At 35.2% G+C, this 24,573-nt stretch overlaps 1 protein-coding gene across 2 annotated transcripts in view; it reads right to left on the bottom strand.

Annotated features, from left to right (window-relative positions):
- CNTN3 (contactin 3) overlaps positions 1-24,573 on the bottom strand; it is a 174,800-nt gene that overhangs the window by 71,249 nt on the left and 78,978 nt on the right. For both annotated transcript variants that reach the window (XM_034440553.3, XM_034440555.3), the window contains exons 3-6: positions 21,653-21,748; positions 3,947-4,150; positions 2,885-2,987; positions 1,269-1,453 (exon numbers count right to left, since the gene is read on the bottom strand). In XM_034440553.3, the coding sequence (XP_034296444.2) occupies positions 1,269-1,453; positions 2,885-2,987; positions 3,947-4,150; positions 21,653-21,748 (588 nt within the window). The remainder of the gene's footprint in view (positions 1-1,268; positions 1,454-2,884; positions 2,988-3,946; positions 4,151-21,652; positions 21,749-24,573) is intronic.

Raw genomic sequence — 24,573 nt, 5'->3', positions numbered from 1 at the left:
CCTTTTTTGGTGAGGAAAACAAGAAAAAGAAATCTGCCTCTGCCTCCCAGCAATTTTGCCTCGTTGCAGCAAACAGCAAACAAGCAAGCTTTACTTTCATTTTCATTTTCAACATAGCTTGATTAGCACAAAAAAAAAAAAATCTGCTCCAGCAATTTACCTCTTTGCAGCAAGCAGCAGAGGCCCGCACAGCAATAGGCAATGGAAGCCTGAAACAGCTGAGAGTCGGGAGACCGATCCAAGGAGGTTTTCGCGGGTGTTTGTATGTAGGTCTTTGGTTATTCGGGTCTTCTCCCACGTAAAATTGGAAGTGTCTTGGCGACGTTTCGACGAAGTCTCATTCGTCATCTTCAGGCTGGTGTTCTCGGCTTCGTGCTTCCAGGAGCAACGAAGAAGCACGTGCTCCTGGAAGCACGAAGCCGAGAACACCAGCCTGAAGATGACGAATGAGACTTCGTCGAAACGTTGCCAAGACACTTCCAATTTTACGTGGGAGAAGACCCGAATAACCAAAGACCTACATATATATATATATATATGTATGTATGTATGTATGTATGTATATGTGTATGTATATATATACATGTATGTATATGTGTATATGTGTATGTATGTATATATATATATATATATGATGTATGTATATGTATATATATATATATATAAAGTTAACAAGCAAATATTTTACTTTTTCCTCTATGTTAAACCCCATCCTATTCAATTCCGCTTGCTCCTATGTCCATATCTTTGTCTTTTATTTATTAATCTTAACTTCAGCTAGCATACCAACTTCATTTCCCATTAACTCTATCCCTTCCAATGGATCTTCCAACACCACAACATCATCATCTGCAAATGCTTGCAATATATGTGTGTGTGTGTGTGTGTGTGTGTGTGTGTGTGTGTATAGAAGTTCTCACCAAGTCTCTAACTTCTAAACGTTTGAACAAAAAGGATAAATTAAGAGGATCAAAAGCAAATAGTGAATTAGTATTCAAAGTGAATCCGCACTTATATCACTGATATAACACATTTATTTTTATATGTCATTGCAGAGTTAGAGTTTTGGGCAGGTTCTAGAGAGGTCAGGTTCAAGCCCAACTTTAATCACGAAGCCTCACAGGATAACATTGGGCTGCACACTCTTTTAGCTGAAATTCCTTCTAAGGGTTTTTTTGCAGTTGGAAAAAAATGAAAAATAGTAGCACCTCTCAAATGAATATTCCTTAAATACTTTTAGAACTCTGTTTTTTTTTTTTAATGCTTACCATAATATGTGAGACGTCCCTTTGCAACGTTCTTCCCTCTAGTATTTTCAGTGATACACTCATAGAGACCAGCATCTTCTTGCTGGAAATTGGGAATTTCAATCATGCCATTGGATTTTCTCAACATTACTTTGCTTGGAAATGGTGTCCCATCAGTTCTTCTCCAGTTAATTCGAGGAACTGGACTACAGCAATGAAATTTAAAGATTATGTTGTACATTATTATTATCTGATATTTTTTTAGAAAAAAGCAAAATATCACAATTTACATATTAGAAAGGAATTTACAGTGTTTGGTATGCTTTTGGAAGAAAGTTGTCAGTTAATTGTTTATATTTGCCGAAGGGTGATTTTTATTTTTTTAGACAAATTTCTACAAGCCTTCAAAAAGATGGAATGAAAGTATAATTGAAATCACTCTTTCCATCTACTACATTATGGATGGAAGGAAGGAAAGGAGGAAAAGAAAACAAGACTGTTTACAACAGGGGTGTCAAACTCAAGGGCCGGGGGCCGGATTCGGCCCATGAGGTGCTTAGATCGGGCCTGCAGGGCCACCCTGGCAGAAGCACCCTGGCTCGTGGTGCTTCTGCCAGAGAAAATGATGCTCAAGAGGACAGCATGTGACCTCCTGAGCTCTGTTTTCGCTGGCAGAGGGTTGCAGGAGGCCATCACAGCTAGAAACAGAGCTTGGGTGGCCTGTGCGTTGCCCCCCGAATTCCATTTTCACTGGCAGAGGGTTGCAGGAGGCCATCACAGCCAGAAACAGAGCTCACCGGGCTGCGTGCAGCCCCCCCCCCACCCCAAGCTCCATTTTCACTGGCAGAGGGTTTCAGGAGGCTGTCGTAGCTGAAAATGGAGCTCGGGTGTTAATTTTTGCTGGCAGAGAGCTCAGATTACCACAGGCACCTGTAATACGTCGAGCTGGCCATGCCCATCCTGGCCACACCCACCTTGGCCCCCTGAGATCAAACACAACTGGATGCGGCCCTCAATGAAATTGAATTTGACACTCCTGGTTTACAAGATGTTTTTTATCAGCATCAATAACCCTATGAAGCTCATTATGTCCCCAGCAGTATGCCATTTTCTGAATCACCTGTTGCTCCTTGAGAAGCCATGTTATGCTTAAACAGAGATGTCACTGAACAATTGATCTCCTACTCATCCTTCTATTGATCTGGTCCCAGGAATAAACTTTGCTAATAATAAATTGAGAACTTTTCAATTTTTCATTTATCAAATCTTCTAATATGCACTGTTTCATTTTAATTTTACTGCCAATTTCTCTGAATTTATATAGATCAAACATAAATTTGGCCAATAGTATCAATTATTGCAGCTTTTTGGTATCTCAGTTAATCCATTTAAACCAGCTTCAAGATTCTGTTATATAAAGTTAATACTGAATGCACAGTATAAAATCTATGTTCATTTCTTACTACACAGTGTGATCTAGAATAATTATATAATAAATAGTCCATTCATAAAAAGTTCCTCAGTTTGTAATCCGTTATTACAGTATTTCATTTAAAATTGGTTCAAATAAGTACAACATATGCAAAAGCACATTCTATGTCCAATTCTTTCTATACAAATAAAATAGATATGCTTACTTTCCAAGAGCAAAGCATTCTAGTTTCACAGTTGATCCTTTAGCAGCAGGAACTGTTTCAGGAAACTGAACTTCTATTTTGGGTTCATATTCCCCCATCACACCTTTTATACCAGAAAAGGGAAAGATAGATAGAAACTTAACATCTTGATCAGCAACTGTACAAGAGTTCTACTGAAGTAGAGATAGATTACAGCTTCTATAATCATTGCTTTATCCCTAGATTGACAGCTGACATGACACAACTTACCTCCTATTAACTTTAGAAAATGTAGTATAAGAAAATAGAGAATGCAGTAAAATTTAACAATTAACTAGGTAACTTTGAAGGTTCTCTGTTGCATCACAATTGCTTCTTGATATTTCATGCATGTATAAACACATCTGCCTGTAAAAATGAAATAGCAGCAAAACTCTGATGAACTGTTACAGATCTTGATTGCAATTTTGAGTAAGTGGAAAAAGTAATTTATTATACACATAGAAATAACAGCTAGTATAAATGACAAGCCGTAACGGTATACAATCCTTTGGTGTATGGAAATGCACATCTAGATATCTCTGAATTCCCATCATCAAGGATTTGTGTGGTTGTCGTGAAGGGAGAAAGATGTATTGAAGGTGGAGTAAGGGAGGCCCTCCCTTTGCATGAACAAGAAAAGTAAGTAAAAATCAACCAAAGAATTGGCATACTTAGTTTTTTTCCATATGATCCCATTCCTGCTCTATACCTTCGCACTGGTAGTAAAATTTGCAGGTGATGTTTCATCTGCTGCACTCTATCATTCCTTGACGTTAATTGGTTATAGTAAAGTGTCTATGAGTGTTATGCACAGTGAAAAATTCCACACTTAATTATACATGCTACAATTGAAGTTATTTATAAATAGGAATAAGGAGGTACAATAACATTCGCTAGAAAAAAACACGACAGTAAATATTATGGAAATTTACAGAGTGTGTTTCAGAATTATACATATCCACACAATTGTGGTTTCCAAAAATTTATGTAGGCAATAAAATCATATACACTTGATTACACCACATTTGTATAAATGCATACCATCAGTCCGTAGCACCAAAGGTGTTGGTGATCCAAGAGTGTTGGTGTTAGCTACAGCACTAGTCACGACACAGGTATAATTTCCTACATCAGATGGCTCTACTTTAGCTATGTAGAGATGTCCAGTTTCCTGAGAAACAAATCTCCGACTATCTTCTTGCACAAACGTTGGGTATTCATTAAAAATCCAAGCATAGGAAAGTTCTGAAAATAAGTGAAAATATATATATATGCATAATTCCACCACAAAATAATATTTTCTTTTAAGATGTTAAATCTGAATATTACCTACTTGCAAATAAAATGTGTTATAAAATGTACATTTTACAATGTACAATTCTCCACATTAAGTGGAGAATTTCACACAACTTTTCTCAATTTTTATAAATTAGGATTGTTTCCTAACGTTCTTTTAGAACACTTTTTAAAAATTTAATGATAAGGCCACACAACCATATTTATCTCAATATTTGTTCATTCAATACATATCACAAGAAGATGGCAATGAGCTTCATATGATTATTTGTTTTGGCAAATAACCTATCTACATATTTTAACTTTTAATCCTGTTTAATAAACACATTGTTTGAAAGAGATATTCTAAATCTAACCAAGTCCCGAAAGTCTCACAAAGCCTTTAGATATGATAGATTGACACTGAAATAATGGGAAAGAACAAGAGGACAAGTTCAGGCTCACAGATCCTATCGTGCTATGATCCATGGGGTTGCAAAGAGTGAGACACAAGTTAAGAGACTGAACAGCAACAACCCAACAAACAAATAAAAAATTGATGACATGAGAAGAAAACTAAAAGTAAAAAATAATAGCAAAACAAACAACCCCAAATAGTTACAGTATGACATCTTTAAATGGGTTCTAAAAACAAAAGTTGAAAAACTAAAACTATTACATCTTTTCTGTGGTAGTGCAGTGGTTAGAATGCACTATTGCAGGATGATTTTGCCCACTGCCAGGCGTTCGATCCTCACTGGCTCAAGGTTGACTCAGCCTTTCATCCTTCCCAGATCAATAAAATGAGGAACCAGATTGTTGGGGCAATATGCTGACATTTGTAAACTTCTCAGAGCGGGCTATAAAGAACTATGAAGCGGAATACAAATCTAAGTGCTATTGCTATTCTCTATTATGCATAAGGAATCAAACCATCTGTCCTTTTTAGCCTCTTCCTTGTCAATACATTCTTTATGAGGAAAGAGCAAGTCAAGCAATTGCCAAAGGAATTCACAACAGACTTTGCTCTAAACAATGCCCATTAGCTACACAAACTGAAATCTCAATTTTTGAATATTAACTTCTATAAAAATAAAGGTGCACTCTTTAAAAATAACCTCTGAAATGTTTATACAAAATTATGCAGATAATCTAGTAGCTTTTAGATGAATTTAAACATTTACCACAAAATACATATTGAAACATAAGGGAGAAGGAAATGAAACCCAAGTTTCATTTTGGAAATAACTTCTAAAATACTATCACATGTATTGGAATATATGGGATATGAAATCCTAACCCTTCTCTGCCTCTGTGAGATTGAAAATAAATGTTTATTAGCTAAAAACCCTTGCAGAGTTACAATGAATATGAAATCTATCCATCTCACAGTTCAAGGCAAATCTGAGTAGCTTTCAGAAAGATATAACACAAACATTTTACAATCATAACTATAAAAACAGCTTACAATTACAAAAATTAAACTAAGAACAAGAGTTTGGCGGAAAGAGATTGGGGTAACCATACATGAGGTGGTTAATGCACCAACCACCTCATGTATGTGGATTATGGTTATAATTTCCTTGCACAACATATGTTCTGAATGTTTAGGACCAAATAAAAAATACAAACTCCCAAATTCTTCACAACCAACCTCCCCACCCTAAACCCAAATACATCCTCTTATTTACTTTCTAAACATGATCTGATTGAGTTTCTAGCTCCTGAATTCCCATAGTTTTTTAATGAACTTTTACTGGGTTTGTATTAAAATTAACGTTTGGATTAATACATAAACCCAGCTACCTGTATATTTTGTGGGAATGCGGTGGCCATAGTACATGTATAGACCAGTTTAACTGGTTGGACACGTGTATGGAGCTTAGCACCAAATTAATCTGACTATGAAAAGCGGGTTCATATGGATACTCTCTGAAGGGCCCTATTCGTTCTCTCTTTGTTAATAACATAGGCTGTGCCTGCATAAGCAGAGACATCTCCTTGTAGAATGGGGCCTCTCTGTTGGCAGGTGATGGGATGCTGGGAACAAAGCCAAATATGATAACACAGCCAGAGTTAAGTTTTGTTTTGCACCTTAAGTATTGCTTTCCTAGAATTCACGTGATTTACTGTAATAGGTAGAATGTGAAACCTATAAGGAGAATATATGGATGCTTTTCTATTTCTTGTATGTAATATGAGATGTGTAGCCATAATAACGCCTTCTGATGACGCTGTATTTTGATAATTAATAAAAGAGAGGTCTGGAGTCAGCTCGAGGCTTCCTCATCCCGAGAAAACACTTGTCCTGTGTTTTTCCTAAACTGGACTACTCATGAGAAGCCCACCAGGATGAATGCAACAATATTTTGCCGTTAGAATAATAGAGTTTGTATTTTTTTGTCCAAATATAAGGTGAAAATGCACACAGCCACTATGTCTAGAAAATTATTGCAGTTACAGAAAAAGAAATAATTTGTTAAATTTGTATTCAGTACATTATCACTATCATCAAATAAAACTGTTTGGTGTATATTTATGATGCTAATGTTCTTTTACTATTATTTATTACAAGCTATGGTAATAATTACATTTCCTTTGTTGATATGATGGAGGAGAAATTATTATGCAAGTTATATTTATTTTTAGGAATATACATCAATCATAGATCTTGTTGATCCATGTAGGTAACTTTCAAATTGCTGTATTTTCTTCCCAGTAGATCTTTCTGAAATGATAATGCTAATCTGTCTCAGAAAAAAATATTTGCAGATGTTTTTGTGTTTGAGTCTATTTTCTAAAATGACAATTATGGGCCTTTCAATTTGAAAGAATAGTTGCCTCTGTCTGCCTAATTTCAGATTGATAACTGCAGGTGTTTTTGTGCAAAAGAAATGGCCTTGATTTGTGCTCTTGTTAAACAAGTGATTTGAATAACCTATTTCTGAATCAGTGTTTTGGTGAGAAATTTTAAGTACTAGGTTAAACTGAATTTATTTTGAATATGAAATACCATATTTACAATATCAAAATCATGAAATTTATAAGATGTTAATAGCAGGAGCTGAAGAGCATTCTTTGTTTTTTTCTAAAAACATATTTAAATATTTAATTTAGCATCCTTTTTTTAAAAAATATGGTGTTTTATAATAATACAACTATTAAAATGGATTCACATAATATTCACTGTAAAGCATGAAGATATAAGTGCAAGGATGATAAATATTAAGCCATTCTAATGGTACCAAGCCATTCTAATGGTACCTGCAAGAATAGAGTTTTCATAAATAAATCATTATGATGTTGGTGCCATACCATAATTAAGACTTCATCTTAGTTAAAAGCTCTTAACCTGATATCCAACACAATGTTATGCTGCAAACAGATTGGTATAAAAAATAGTTTTTCAGGTATGTGGTTTTCATGTCCATTAATTAAGAGTTCTGAAAGAAGAAACCAATTCTTTATACTGAGCTCAGAACCAGAATAGGACTGGAGGTCCCTTAACCTTCAGAGGATTGAGGCATTTATGATTGGGATAGAATGATTTTGAAAAATTAGAACTAGCATTATACAGGAACATCTGTATAAGCTAAACCTTTCAAAGTCCGCATAGGAAATTGTATAAAATATAGGATAGGATCCCGTAAGACTTATAGATCTATGATGTCTAGTTGATGGGCCAGGCAGGTACTGGCTAATCATGAGACATCATAGTGGTAGTTAAGGATCAGAAGACACCAGTAGAGATAGAGGTACTAGTGCCAAGTGACAGCAACATCAGGAAAAAAGAGTAGGAGAAGAGTAGGAGAAGTACCAGGACCTGAAAGAGCAACTGGGAAGAATATGGAAACTAAAAGACACTCCTAAACTGGAAAATCCAATAGATCCCTCTTTCCATTTATGACTGTATGACCGTAACTTTGTTGCTTGTATCCTTACAATTTATATTGATATTGTTTCCTGATTGCTTATTTGTACCCTATGACTATCATTAAGCATTGTACCTTATGATTCTTGATGAACATATCTTTTCTTTTATGTACACTGAGAGCATATGCACCAAGACAAATTCCTTCTGTGTCCAATCACACTTGGCCAATAAAAAAGTTCAGTTCAGTTCAGTTCAGTTCAGTTCAGTTCAGTTCAATCCTATCCTATCCTATCCTATCCTATCCTATCCTATCCTATCCTATCCTATCCTATCCTATCCCAGGAATGACATCAGAGTTTTCTGTCTAGAAGGGTGAAGTGCTAGGAACAACATAGAACCCTCAAACTCCTAGGCCTTTGGTAGTTGACTTGAGATTGAAAAGACACATACTATATATATATATTGTGACATTACAAGGCATATACACTGTGTGTGTGTGTGTGTGTGTGTGTGTGTGTATACAGTGTTTCCCTGAAAATAGGACTGGGTCTTATATTTTTTTGCCACCAAAAAAAGGCACCAGGTCTTATTTTCGGGTGGGATGTCATCCACTGACTCATCTCACTTGCGTGCGTTGCCCCCTGCCTCCTCTTTGTTGTCAGAGGCCTTCAGGAAGTTCTGCTGCCAGTAAGGCTTGCAAGGCTTTCCTGAAGGCCTCTGTAGCCAATAACAGAGCTCTGGTTCCATCAGGAAAGCCTTGCAGGCAGAAGAAATGGTCTGGCAAGGCAAGTGTCGTGGTGTGTGAGGCCTAGCTACAACTGTCCGAAAGTAAGTAGTAGGACAGTTCCATCCCCACCCCCATCCATACCCTTGCACCCCAGAGTGGGTGGGGTCTTAATTCGGGTTTATTTTGGGGGTAGAGCTTATATTGGGCGCACATATATGCCTTGAAATATCACAAGCATAAACATTGCCCTTATGCATTGTGTCTTGACATAGGATGCAATTAAATAAGTCATGAGTTCCGCATCGCGTCATGACATTTTGTGATTTCTCTTCCCTCTTGGACACCAATGCATTTAAACATTTTTTTCAGCAGAAACATTTCTTGGTCCATTTCTAGCTGGCTGTCAATAAAATGATATGTTCCCAGTTAAAATTTTAGTAGCTGTACAGTAATTTTACACAGTACCCAAAGCCAGCCTGCATGCATTGTATTGATGTACTGCAGCTGTTTCATCTACACCTCTGTTAAGTTAAACAAAATCTAAATAGAATACCTATAAAAATTGTCAGTTATTTTTTTCTAGTTTGTGCTGTGATTCAGAGACAAAGAAAAATAGTTACAAATCTATCATCAGTCATGCTTTATGATAGATGCATAACTTTTTTTACCCTCTCAATTGTTTTACAGGAAGATGCCAACAGCAGGCCCATCTGGATAGCACACATTTTTCTAGCACCTGTTAAAACTTCCTCCTCTTTTCATTCTTCTCTTTCAGTCTGTCTGTTTTTTTCAATAAATTGCTGTAAGATAGTCTCCATGAGCACTGTGATATTAACAGTGCTAAAAATTGATATTAATAATGCACTGATGACCATTTTTTGCAGCAAAGAGAAGATGAACCTTGGAAAATAAATTACATGAATCTGGTTACAAAAAAGCAAGTAAGCAAGAAAGGCATCGCAGCCAACATATCATACCTTTATCTATATTGTGAGCAATTTTTTAAATTCCTACATCATATCCAGACCACAGCAAGGAGTGTGCTATGAACAACTAGGACAGGGACACTACTGCCTCTTCCAGTTTTGATTAACTGCAGGTGAGGGGAGAGAACAGTTCTGAAGAAACTTCTTGTATGAGAAGCAAAACATTTTCAAAGGAAAAAAAGGACAAGAAGATCCAGTTGCCTTTTGGAAAAAGGACTTTTGGGACAACCATGACATGGATAATTGAGAATCTCCACAGACATTCCAATGAGATATTTTGAGAATGAGATGGAATGACTTTTCATTCATTAACTTTAAAGCTACTTCATTCTCTCATGGTTATTCTAGTATCAGTGTCCCTAGTGTAGCAATTTCATTTGATGATATAACTGATTTACTCTGATGAAGTAAAATGGGAGAAGCAGGGGAAACATAATACAGCAGGAGTCTTGCCCTCATTTCTTACCTTGCCAAATACATGCTGAAAGTAACAACAAAGTGCTATTTTTCAACTCTTAACTCCATTTAGAGCTGCAATGGAAACTTTACATTTATACACACTTACATGAAAGCTTGTCTTATTACAGTGATAAATATCTAATGGGGAGAAGAGAAATCATAAACTAGTGGCAAATTACTAGGAGGTTATCAAGGTTATCTTTCATCTCCTGAAACTGTTAAATTATTTTTAAATTAGACTGTTAAAAATCCTGAACTTTTGTCATGAACTATAGATTTTGATGTATATACAGTGTATAAATGAACCTAGCCCCCATTTTCACTCTTGATGCTTATCTCAAATTTTCATTAATTCTCTTGGAAAGAAGGCACTATGTTCCTTCTGAAGCTCACCAATGGTTTATTTATTTGTTTGATTTCTGTAGCTGCCAATTCAACCAAGTGACTCTGGTCACTAATTAATCAACCACACCTTAGTTTCCAGCTAAATCTGTGCAATGTTATTTTATGTATACTGTATTTTTCAGACTATAAGACACACCCGACTATAAGACTCACCTAAATTTAGAAGAGGAAATAAAAAAAAAAGTTTTTGGCCTCCACGCCCCCCATTTTCGGGCCTTTTTTGGGGCTTTTTCCAGCCTTTTCCAGCCCATTTTCAAGGCTTTCTTCTGCCCGTTTTTCAGACTTTTTTCAGTCTGATTTTGAGGCTTTTTCGGCCCAAAATGGGATGTAAAAAGTGTCAAAAATGGGCCAAAAAATAGTCTAAAAAATGGGCTGAAAAAATCCATGGAAATGGGCAAAAAAAAAAAAAAAGGCCTGAAAAGCGGCAAAAAAGGCCCCAAAATGGGGCATGCAGAGGTAAAAAAACGGCCAGTGGGTGGGTGGGGCTTCAGCAATATTTGGTTTATAAAACACACAGACATTTTCACCCCCTTCTGGGAGACAAAAAAGTGGATCTTATATCTGAAAAATATGGTACATATATTTTGTACCACTGTAGGTTTTCAGCACTTCCAGAACATCATTTCTAGATTGGAATATTGCAAAAACTAAACAAGGACAGGCAGGACTTAAAACCTTATAAAAGAAAAGCTACTAGATTGAATGTTCCTTGTTGTTTTGAGCAATGCTATATTTAAAATGGTAATCTCTTACCAAACACCTTCATATATTTGGGCTCACTATGAAAATAATGCCCATTTAATTTCTCTGACAACCGGGCAGAGCTAATAGATTATTTCTCTTTTATCTTATTCCTGAGATAATTATTCCAGACTAATAATGGTATTCAAAGTCTATTCCACTGTTTTCTTAACCTGAAAGTGAAAAACTTCTTTAAGAAGCAAAATTTAAAAATACAATCACATTAACTATAGCTTATTTCAAATGACAAATGAATGTTTTAATCTCCTCCCAAGAACTCTGCATGTAATTGTTTTGAATCTTTTTAACAATACAATTGTGTTGTTTTCAATACAGTGGTTGAAATAATTACAAACTGTGTCCTGTTGATAATAAAAAGATAGGAGTTGTGATAATTTGTCAGCTAAATTTTTTAACAAAGGAAGATAAAGCTGCATAAAACACTGGTATGTTTCTTAGAAAAAGTCATTAATTGAAAATACCTTAAAATAATTACGTTCTTTATTAGAACAAGTCTCTCTTTAGCTTGCTGAAATATTCAGGTTTTCAATTATTTTATTAAATTCATATACACTTTATGTTTCTTTTATACTGTTGTGATAAAATTTGTGAGTCGTAATAAACAAGGCAGGAAGACAGATATTCTACCTAGGTTTTGCTATAGTCCTTGCCTCAAGGCTTATCTGCTACTTGCTTTGCAATTATCTCTTTAAATTTAGAATATTTTATAAATATGTTTATAAGGATTGAGATGTTTATAAATTCATTTATTAAATTTACATCCTGCTAATTACCAAGTGAATAAAATCCAAAACAAATTAAAATAGACATAAAGCCAACAAAATAATAAATCTAACATAGAACTATAAAATAGAACTTTTGTAAGAAAATGAGAAAGATGGCACTGACAATGATAAGGGACTGCAACCCTCCATGATTCAAATCAGGAATTTTTCATAGGAGGAAGATAGATGGACTCAGTTATTGTGACTTATAGTGGAAGTCTGAAAAACCAAGTTAGGATATGGAGAAAATTTATGTGGCCACTAAGAATCAATACCAACTTGATGACACATAAACAAGTTTAGGGTCTTTGACGGTATATAGTATTCTCAGGAGTCTTCTCCAACACCAAAGTTCAACAGCATCAATATTCCTATCCAGCTTCTTTAAAGTCCAACTTTCATTTCCATGGAAAATTACAGGGAATACCATGGCTTGTATGATTCTGATCTTCACAGGGATATAGTCACATAACAGTAACTGAATATATTTTCCAAGGCCTTCATGAATGTTGTGATATGCTTGGTAAAACCCTATCTCAACCAGATTTGCTAATGATGCTATCTTGTGTCCTGATCATCACTTGACTAGTTGTCTCTAGTGCACTTCATAGGACTCTCTTGGGAAATTATTTGGCAGCTGAGATTGGTACAAAATGCAGGAGGTAGACCTGCTAGTAGAACAATCATTCTACTATACTGTTTTCCCCAAAATAAGACATCCTCTGATAATAAGCCCAGGGTCTTATTTTTGGGGAAACACGGTACTATTTCTTGACTGCTAAGTTCTTTTTGTTGATGGTTGATCCTAAAACACACCAGCTGTCCACTACTTTATAGTGTATAGATTTACATTATAAATCCTAAAGCTGTCTTTTTTACATGTTTGTAAATATATGTAATTTTAGTGCCATTTTTTCACTAAACTCCTTGAGTATTATTACTAGATTTTACAGATCTTTTGCATTTTCAGTTATCAGGGTAGTGTCATCAGCATAATGCAGGTTACTGATATTTCCTTCTCTAATTTTAAAAATATTTATTTTATTTTATTTTTTTTAATTTGATTTATATGCTGCTCTTCTCCGGAGACTCAGGGCAATTTACAATGTGTTAAGCAATAGCCTTCATACTTTTTGTATATTTATACAAAGTCAGCTTATTGCCCCCACATTTATCCTCATCTTCTTCCAACCCAGTTTCTATTATATATTTAGTATATAGACTCAATAAATAAGGAAAGAATATATAGCCTTGTGACACTTTTGCTAACCTGTAGCCATTCTATTTCATGGTTTTCTGTCCATATTATGCCTTCCATGTATATGTTGTGGCCCACCGGCGGCCTGCAGAGCTGGCAGTAGAGTTGGACAGTGAGGAGGTTGGGGAGGAACATGGCCCAGCCCTGGGGGCTGGGGAAAGCTCAGGTGAGGGCTCTGCATCGGAGGCAGAGGGGAAGCTAGACATCAGTGAGTCAGAAGAAGAGTTGGAGCCTGTTCCCAGTGTGCACATGCACAGAGCTGCCAGAAGACAATAACAACTAAGAAAGCAGGGTCGACTCGGAAGTAAAGCCACACCTTGGAGGTGATTGGCCCCTCCCATAGGAAACAAAAGAGAGAACGGGGAGGGCGCTTTTGCAGGAAACAATTCATTCAGTCGGTCATTGCCAAAGTAGAAAGTTCTGTTCATGACTTTAAAAGACTCTGTGCCAAGTTTTGCCTTGTCTGTGGTTGGAAACTGGCAGTTTTCCCAGCGAGATAAGGTGTGTTAATAAATATGCCTCTGAAAGACTGTTTGCAAAGCCATCCTGACTGTGAATGAACGTAATTCACAGTCGTGTAAATAAAGAGGTTTTACCAGGACTAAGACTCTGCTTCTTGCTACTTAAGGAAGCCTAGGTCAGAACAGTATATATGTTTCTCATGAGCACATGAGCTATTCTGGGAACCTCATTTTTCTGAGCATGTTCCACAGTTTGGTGCAACTGACATAATCAAAGGATTTTCTATAATCAATGAAACACAGTGACTTCTTTTTGGTATTCTTTGAGTTTCTCAATTATCTGGCATGCATCAGCATCATTGCTTCATATTCCTGAGCCTTTTCTAAATTGTTATTTTTCTAACATGGCATTGCCTTTTCCTTGTAGGGTTCTAACTTGATCTAATTATTATTTGATCCAATTTGATTTCTAATTTTGATAACATGGAAAAGTAAAAATATTTTATGATACTTTGCATGTGGATTGACCTTTTCCGATCTATTGGTCATTGTATCATTCTCTAGCTGCTGACAGAACTTGGTTAGGACTTCTACTAATTCTTCTTTTGCTTGCCGTATTTCATCAGCTCCTGCAGTAGGGCATGTCAAACTTCCAATTTCCAAACATTAGGGGTGCTCAAAAGTTGTGGCATGCCTTTGGGATTGTAAAGATATTTTGATTCCTTTAATATAATTTAGATGTGATTTGTAAGTACATAAATATCATAACGTTTTAACATTTTGTTTGTTTCATGTTGATTCTATTCTATTTTATTTTCACTTTTATTCCTATTATATACGTTAACAAAAGTCACTCTCTGAATGAGATGATGTATAAGTTGATTTGATAAATAAGTAATATGTAGAAATACTTTTTCATGTTAAGGATTTTTCATGTTACTAGTTAAGGATTTTAATTATTATGTAATAAATATATACTTATGGTTAAAATAATTTTTTGTCTTCACAAAAGATACAAATAATTTTCAATCTTTATTAAAGGGCAATATATCTTTAACAAATGCTGTAATTGAATTTGAAAATGCCAATTGTCTGAGGTTTGAGGAATAGGAACAATGAGAGATAAATCAGAATTTATTTGTAAATCTCTATGTGTTTTCAATGATTCCTTATCTTCCCCTTCCTCCAACCACAGCTACAGTGAAAGTACTTCTCCCACACAATTATTCTTCTATTGAAATGACTAAAACTAAAGAATGTAGCATTTTTCTGCTACTAATAATATAACTATTCAATTGTAAGAGTATGCCTTTTGTTCCTAGTTCCAGTTGATGGATCTCAAGGTTTTAATAAAAACAAACATGTTTTGTCAGTTGAGTAAATCTTAGATAAACTTTTCATACTATGAGCAAACTTTATTCTATTGCGTTTAAAAAAATATATCTGTTGTTGATCTTGAGCAATATTTCATAGGTTATTTTGTATGTATCATTGGATTCCTCAGGGCTCCAGTTCATGGATTGAACTTCAAACTTCCTTTAATTTTTTCCCATAGGATATCATGTAAAATTGGCAATGCAACCCGAAATGGACAGTTAAAGAATCTCTGTAGGTATAACCTGTAAAAACCTGCCAATCCCTCATGCATTTTAGTTGTCCACAGTTAGGCTAGCACTTATAAACCTCCCTGTCAGATTTCACAGTTGAGCCTTGTTGTTTTCGTTTGGTTTACATTTTACAGTGTGTATTCTAGAAGATGCCTTCTAAGGAAATAATTTCTACTACAGTGAAGATGGTGCAGCTCTGTTTGATTTTTTGATAATATTGCTCTGGATTTTTTTTGGGGGGGGATGAGAAACTGTATATTCTACAAAGCATTATGAGGAATAATTCTGAAAAACTGTCTCACCAAAGATTAAAAGCCATTCTTTACATATTACATTTGGAAGGGAAATTCTGTTCATTCTGTTTTTGCTTTTCATATCAATATTTTATTTTCTTTCTTTTAAATGAATGGTGAATTAGTCTTATATCACAGTAATACTTTATGGGCAGAGGTGGTATTCAGCAGGTTCTGACCAGTTCTGGAGAACCGGGAGTGGAAATTTTGAGTAGTTCGGAGAACCGGTAAATACCACCTCTGACTGGTCCCGCCCCCATCTATTCTCTGCCTCCCGAGTCCCAGCTGATCGGGAGGAAATGGGGATTTTGAAGTAACCTTCCCCTGGAGTGGGGTGAGAATGGAGATTTTACAGTATCCTTCCCCTGCCACACCCACCAAGCCACGCCCACCAAGCCAAGCCTACAGAACTCAAATTTTTTAATCCCACCACTGTTTATAGGTACATACAACCTTCTATCTTACTATATTTTACAGGTAAAAATTGTTTATTCAGGATAGTTCGAAGTATTGAGATTTTGAAAAATGTGTTTGACATCATCTGCTACTGGTTACGGAGAAATCTTAGTTTTTTGTTTTCTCCCAGTCTTTTTTTTTTTTAAAAAAGTCTCAAATTATTTTTCCTTACTTATGAAGTAGTTGTGAAATAATAGATTTTTCACTGTGAGTTCTCATTACCTACTCCACTTTAAAGTGATAATGTAGTAGGAATTTAAAGTAGTGCAAATAATATGTGATTTTTATTGATTATGTACATCAAGTCATTTTCAACTCCTAGCAAACACATAGATTTCCTCTATGATCTATCTTCATTATTTTGATTCTCAGCAAGGGTCAATATGGCTACTTTGAGGACTGTCTCACTTGCATGAGAGTTATTTTACTTAACTAGCAGAAAGCCAGAAGTGTTGTCTTGCCTATATACATACACACATCTGTGGAGTTGATCTAGGAAAGTCCTCACATTTTCTAGAGGACATGCTTATCTCAGCTGTTCAAGGAAAATCTTTTTCGGGAAAGATAGTAATCAATTTAAAGGAGATGAAAGAAAGATGGGAGGAGTATATTGAAATACCATACAGAAGATATGTCAACATCCAAGATACCTTAGAAGATTACAGATTAACAGAGTTGGAAGGGATCTTGTAGGTCATCTTGTCCAGCCCCCGGCCCAAGCAGGAGACCCTACACCATTTCTGACAACTGGCAGTCCAGATATTCCCTACTTACAAGAACCTCTGGTATTAGATATTATAGTTAGATCAGCAGCCCAGCAATATCAAGTCAGAAAGCTGCAATATATAGAACATACCCCCAAAAGTACGGTAACTAAACAAATATATTTCTAACCAGTCATCACAAGGGAACAATTTGTTATGTTCTAGCCTGGGACCTGTTGGAAAATCCAAATTTTTTTAGAAAAGCTCAACAAGGTTGGAAATATTTACACATCTGGGGGAACACTGCTCCTGATTGCAGGCATATTTACTGAGAATTTTCTTAAGATCCTTAAAATTGAAGCCCCATAAGATCAATGCCAATTGATCTACATCTTACTTATCAAGCAGATACAGGAGCAAGGGAGCCAAGTATTAAGCCATGAATTGCTTTGTACCGTATGTGACAATCAACATCTTAGAACAGGGGTATCAAACTTGTGGCCCGCAGACCAGTTGCATCACACACTGGCCACACCCATCCCTGGTTTAGCGAAGAGGGAAAAGTCATGATACATCACGTGACACCCTGAGTTTGACATCCCTGACTTAGAAGCTTATGACGCAATCAGAGCAGATCTGTCATGTGGGTCAAATAAGAAGCCTCCCATATCTATTCTGCTACCATATTCTGGAGCAATTGTGGCTTTCAAGTGGTTTTCAGTATTGCAAATCACTCAGATACTTTCAGACACGAAGTGACCATCAATTGTGAGAAGGACCACACAATCCAGGTACAGAGGCAAATAACATACAAGATGATATTGTTCAAAAGTCTTGCTGATTATATCAGAGATGATTATCCAGAAGGATTCCCAAATTGCATACAGTGCCACCCCATTAAAATATCAAGATATAGTTTGTTGTTTGGTATAAGGATTGAGAGAAACTTACCTTTTAAGTCTGATCTTCTGTATTGAGACTTGTCATGTATGTATGTATGTATGTATGTATGTATGTATGTATGTATCAGGGTGGTATTCACTTACCTTCGCTACCGGTTCACAAATGTGCACACGCATGCACAGAGGGTAAAAAACGGGCCGTGATGATGTCCAAGTGGGTGGGCAGAGCCTCCCACAGCTGCTACTACCGGTTTCTTGAACCGGATAGAACCAGCTGAATTTCACCATTGGTATGTATGTATGGATGTATGTATGTATCCCTTTCTCCCTCGCTTTTTAAATCTAGTCACAGTTACTATTGTTCTCCAACTGTAAGAACAGCAGCTTTTTGTCTAGAAGCCCATTGTGAGTTTATTTCTCCAATTCTATTCCTTTTTCCCTTGAGTTTTAATTCAGCCAGCTTGGTTACAAAACTGAGAGAGCTTCATCCAATAAACTTATTTATAGGTAAAATATATAGAGATATAAGCACGCACATACAAATCTGTATAGATGAAAAAACATGCATACATAAACTAAAGAAATATTTAGTCCTTCATTTAACTGTCCATTAATTCCTCATGAGAGGGAACTTTTTTTTAATCTGATAAAAAAGCTGTAGGTAAGGCATAGGAGGCTGTATATAATAAAGAAAACTGTCAACAAAATAACCTGAAACATTTTAAAATGAAATGGAAAGCTCCAAATGAAAATGAGGTTTTAATTTGCTCTTTTAATTATTATCAACATTTGCCTAATACAATGCACAGTATAAAGTAAAACACAGAACGAGGTCTGCTGAAATCAGTGTGTTAGTAATGAACATAATCAAGAAGTCACTATGAGCTGTCACAACACGGAGACTATAAACTATATCTGTATGAAATTAATTAGGTCACAATGAATTTAATAATATGTGAGGAAATGTGCACTGAAGGTAAAACTGGCTTGGGTCCATAACTATGTAGACATAATTCAATCTAAGTAATTGTGGATATATAAGCTTTCCTCATATATTAAATTACTAATTCAAATAATTTTTAGATTGTGTTCAATTTTACAAGTTTATTTAGAATATGATCAACTTTATAGAAACTGACTTCTACATGAACAAGAGAAACTATATGAGATTTTTTTCCCCACATAGATTTATATTTTAGAGACTCTGGCACCAAGAGACACATTTTGATCCTGATTCTGTGATAAATAATTCACAATGTTTGGCTTTGATTGTGTTTCTTGTTATGCAGAATAAATATTATGGCCTCCAATATAGATGAATAGTTACTGAAATTCCTTTATTGGTCACGCAGTCAGACAGATTTTTAGACTGGATTTGGCATTTTTATCTACATATTGAGTCCTTCCCAAGAACCTGGATAGGCAGATGTTGTTAGGTGGTGCTAAAGTATTATGGTTTGTCATAGTTGCCAGATGTCTAAACTGGATTTTATTTACCTATTGAGTCTTTCCAAAGGACATATTATAGCAGAAGCTGTTGTTTGATGTTATTGAAGGTACTGTTGCAACATGTAACTTGTTTCAAATAAAGCTGTTTCATAATTGACTGATGGTAATTTTTGTCACTATCCGTGGTGTTCAAGTGGTGCACCAAAGGTTTTATGACTGTACTCAAGGCATCTATTATTATTGGTAGTATTTTTGCTTTGTAAAATCACAGCTGTCAGTTCTTTTGTTGATGTTGGAAAAAATTGAATTTTTCCCAGAACCTAAGGTATTGGAATGTATTAGTGTAGTATACATGCGGCTCCAAGTACATATACATTAATTGACAGATGAAAATTTTGTCAACGCACAGATTTTCTAAGTGTTGTTAAAGAATTTTTGGTTCAGCACCTGGTGTGCCGATAATTCCTGTATCAGTTTACGCCATAATCAGTTTATGCCATAATCTTTCAATTTCAATTTTCCAGTCTTGAAAAATCATGATTTTCAGATCTTGAAAATTCTCCAAATTTTGTCTTCTGTTCTACTATTTCCTGATATTGATACAGTAATTATCTATACTTCCTTCTTTTCAACTTGTTATGGCAATGCCACAATAAATTATTACATTGTATTATTATTATTGTTACTTCATATGTTGAATGTTCCTAACCAAGATATTAAAAAGCACATATTTTAACTTGGAGGTTTTACAATTAAACTTTATTTACTATATTTATATAATATTTCTATCCAAGCTAGTAGACTGTGTATAAAAGTACACCAGTGGTGGGATTCAGCCAGTTCGCACCGCTTCGGGAGAACCGGTTGTTAACTTTCTGAGCAGTTTGGAAAACTGGTTATTGGAATAAATCATTAGGGCCGAGAACGGGTTGTTAAATTACTTGAATCCCAACACTGATGTACACATACACATACTCATTGACACATCTTTTGGTTTCATGGTCTTTATCTTTGATTTCTATCAAAGAGAAAAGGGTATCAAGTTTAGGAAGATTAGTATTAAATTCTATGTCTTTGTTTCTATGTAGGCCTACATAAGATTGTATTCTGATTAACGTATTGCTATACTCTTATTCTGAATAGCAAACACTTCACCACTTTTCCCTTTTCCTCTATAGATGAACTTAAAGACCTTAAAAATATTTTTTTTAAGGAACAGATGGAATTTTTACTGCCAATACCTACAGGTGTTGAAAGCATTCCCAATTCAATAATATGAACACAGCTTTTAGTAGCCAGAAAAAAATAATTTTCAATTCTGAGCAGTATGAAATAGGTTTATAAAATAGATTTATATTATCTATGTAATAAAAATACAAAATCCTGATAGTTCTGAATCTAGTGCCAAGTTTAAAACAAATAAATTTAAATGCAGTAGAAATGACAGTAGTGTATTTAACTAGATCTCTTTGTTTCTATGATTTTAGTTTCCTGCTACACTGAACTATGGGAATATTGGACATGTTACTTATGATTTCTTACATGGACTTCTTTCATGAAATAGCTTGCACTCATTTATCAGAACAGTCAATCTCTATTCAAACCATTCCCTGAGAGGTCCTTAGCACTTTCAGAACTTGGTTATTTTCTTACAGACATTTCATTACCCTAACTACCCTGTTTCCCCTAAAATAAGACATCCCCTGATAATAAGCCCAATTGGGCTTTTGAGCGCATGCACTAAAATAAGCTCTCCCCCGAAAATATTTAAATGTATGCACAGCCGGTCCCCGCCATTTCCTCTGGTTAGGTTTAGGGAGACAGAGCTAGAAATCAGGTAATATAGCAAGAGGAGCCCCATCTTGCTCCACACGCCCCAAAATAATAAGACATTCCTGAAAATAAGTGCAAGCACTTATTTCAGGGTTCAAAAATATATAAGACAGGGTCTTATTTTCGGGAAAACACGGTAAATAATATCAGTGTTGGGAGACTAGTCATCAAGACTAGCATTGATGATGTTACCTAGTTTGGGTAATGAAATGTCTTCAAGAAAACAACCAAGCTCAGAGACCACCAAGGACTCCTTATTTCAACCCTGAGCTACAAATATTCTCCTTTATTGAAAGCATTCCCTTTCTTCCATACTTTCTTTCCTTCCATAAGCATGCCAGTTTATTAAAATTTATATTTAAAAGTTTTTAAAAATAAGCAAAATAGCACAATACCACAATTTATATAATGTAACCACTAATATAGATTCAAATATGACTTTTGGAGATTCATAACATTTTCTAGGGAAAGGCTGCTCTATTTGCACATCAATCATTTTGGCCAATAATGGAATAGATTCCTGTTTCTTTACCTCCAGAATGAACCGGTGCTCCACAGAGGAGAACAACCCCTTGTCCTTCCCGCACAGATACAGTACTTCTTATTTTTGTCTTTAAGTGTTCAATACCTATGTTTTTCCAAAAAGAAAAAAGAGACAGAAGTTTTAATATGCAGACAGCTACAAAAAGACCTATTCGTCCTAATCGATTCATTTCCATTAACTTTCAAATTAATTTCCATAAAAGTATTCATTACAAGAATCCAATTTTCTAATAAATATTATTAGCAAATCTGCTTCATTTGGAATACAAACCAGCTTTTATTACTCATAATCGGTATTTTCAATATGAACATTACAACCTTGTCTTGTCCACAATAACTGTACCAACCCAAGTATCTGACTGATGTTATTCAGCTCATAACGAAGTGTTTTCTTTACCTTCCTTTTCCTTTCTGGCAGAAGGAAAACAAAGGGACCATAATTTGTGAGAACTTTACTTTTCACAGAGTATCTAAAAGTTGTACTACTGTCAGGCAGCAAGGAAAATTACAATTGTAACTGCTTGTCAATGACTTAAAACATCCAAAAGAATGACAGGATTCATTTGAATAAATGAAGGATGAAGGATTTCTTCTGTTGCTGAAGTAGAAAGAATTGCAAGGTGTAAAACTCACCGGGAATTTACTATGACTCCCAGAAAAAGGACGCTTTAAAAGACTTTAACAAAAGGCATGCTAGAATTGTTTATAATTGTCAATTACAATTCAATTTAGATTTAAATCTGGCAGAATTTAAAAATGATTTATGTGTGCAATCATTTAAAAACGATAATTGTATATTTAAAAAAATGTAGCTATAAAAAAATAGGATGGGATTAAAACTAATACAAGAAAAAATAATAAAAATTAATACATAACAAATAAATTTTCTTAGAAAGTGGAAAGAGTTGCATGCATCAGTTAGACTGGTAAATTTTCATTAGTTTCTAAGGGAACCAAAACTGGCATTCTCTAAATGTGGTCCAAGATTAACCCAACAGCTTTCTATAAACTTGAATACACATTTGTATTTATGCCAAGTCATTCACAAATTCAAAATAAGGAAGCTGAATGTGTCAGATGTCTTTTGCAACAAATTAGATATACCGTATAATGCAAAGCAACAAGTGCCTCTGTTCTCTGATCAGTAATATTGATTAGGAAGGAATGTCAAAGTAACAATATTTAAGGTAATTTTTAATTTCAAACAGTTATAAGTGTGATCCCCACCTCCCTCTGTGACACATATTTTCAATCCACAAAGAACATATCTGTCTGCTTGGAGAGGGTTCAGTCTCCACAGCTAACTGGCTGGGAAATGGCTGGTGCCTGTTTTACCATTATATGAAATGACTTTCACTATCTGTGGCGTGCAGTTAACTTTAATATGGAAACTGAAAAACAAGCTTCTGCATATTTCTTCTTTAGCCTTCTAGTCCAAATCAACTGTTGTCCAAGTGGCCAGATTATTATCACATGACTATAGGAGTGGTGCAACAGCCAGATCATATCACTCATTCAGAGCTATTGCAACTTCAAATGGTTGCTGAAAAGCAGTTGTTAATCAAGGCTAACTTTAACTGATAGAAATGTTATTTATTTAATTTATAATCCACCTTTATTTTATATATCTCATAGTGGTACATATAATACTCACACATCTTATTTTCCCCAACAACATCAACTCTATAAGATGGGTTGGCTGAAAGAAAATGACCGGCTCACAATCTCCCAGTAGCCTTCATATCAAGAGAGGAATAGAAGTCTCTCCATTTCTAATCTAATTATCTAGTTGTCAAGTTACACCTAAACAAAAGAAACCAGTTACTTCTTTTCTTTCATGTGATACTAAAACATTTCCTATAATGTCTTAAATTATATGTTATCCTCAACTGTTTGTTTGGAAATCCAAAAATTCCTTTATTAAAGGGGAGTACAAAATTTGTTCTTATGTGTTATTTTAAAAATGAAAATACATTATGACCATTTTAGAGTCATTTCATCACATCCTGAAGGAGTGCAAGTGTATATAGTGTAACAAACAAATGTATTTCTGAGTTTAATACTGATGTGTATTTCAGTTCATTTCCCTTAATTTTAGCAGTTCTGCACTATTCCTTGTGAAGAGTGCAATCATGAAGAACAGACCCAACATCTACCATTATTCAACTAAAACAAAGGTGAAACTATGGCCTTTCAAAAATTGGCTAGGAAGGCTTGGCTGATGGGATCATAAGTCTGGACAGATGCGTATTACATAGTCCTGCACTCAAAACTATTTAGTCAGAAATTTTCAGAAATTTCACAGTAGAGAACTATGCAATAATTCTTTTTTTAAAATAAAACCCTTAATATTTGGAAATTATCCTTCTAAATACTTAGAGAGGAGCCTTGATGGTGTGGTGGTTAAGTGCAGTATTGCAGGTGAACTCCGCCCACAGCCTGGAGTTCGATCCTGATGGGGATCAGCCCTCCATCTTTTTGAGGTTGGTAAAACGAGGACCAGGATTGTTGAGGGCAATTTACAAATAATGCTGGAGAGTGTTGTAAAGTAATGTGGGTGGAATATAAGTCTAAATAATTACGCTATTATGTATAAGCATTCTTTATAATAAAAAGAAAAATGGAAATGGGGCAAAATGTAAATGATGTAAAATCTGGAATCCAAATGTGATCTAGAAAGCTGGGGACAAAATTAGAAAAGGTGGCGAGATAGCTCATTTTCTATCCAGTGTCTTTTCATGCAGTAAAGTCTAGATGGCTACTGTACTGGACATTCTCAAATAGTGATTAAGCCAGTGCTACCTTCCCAGATGTACATTATACACCCTATTCTGTCTTCAAGTTAATTACAAACAGTTGAAGAATATGACCTATTTCTCCTTAAGATTTGTTCAGAAAGTTGCAAAAGAG

Source organism: Pantherophis guttatus, chromosome 2 (assembly GCF_059756535.1).
Source record: "Pantherophis guttatus breed Tessera chromosome 2, ASM5975653v1, whole genome shotgun sequence".
NCBI classification, from domain to species: domain Eukaryota; kingdom Metazoa; phylum Chordata; class Lepidosauria; order Squamata; family Colubridae; genus Pantherophis; species Pantherophis guttatus.
This window is presented reverse-complemented; position numbering and strand designations above follow the sequence as displayed.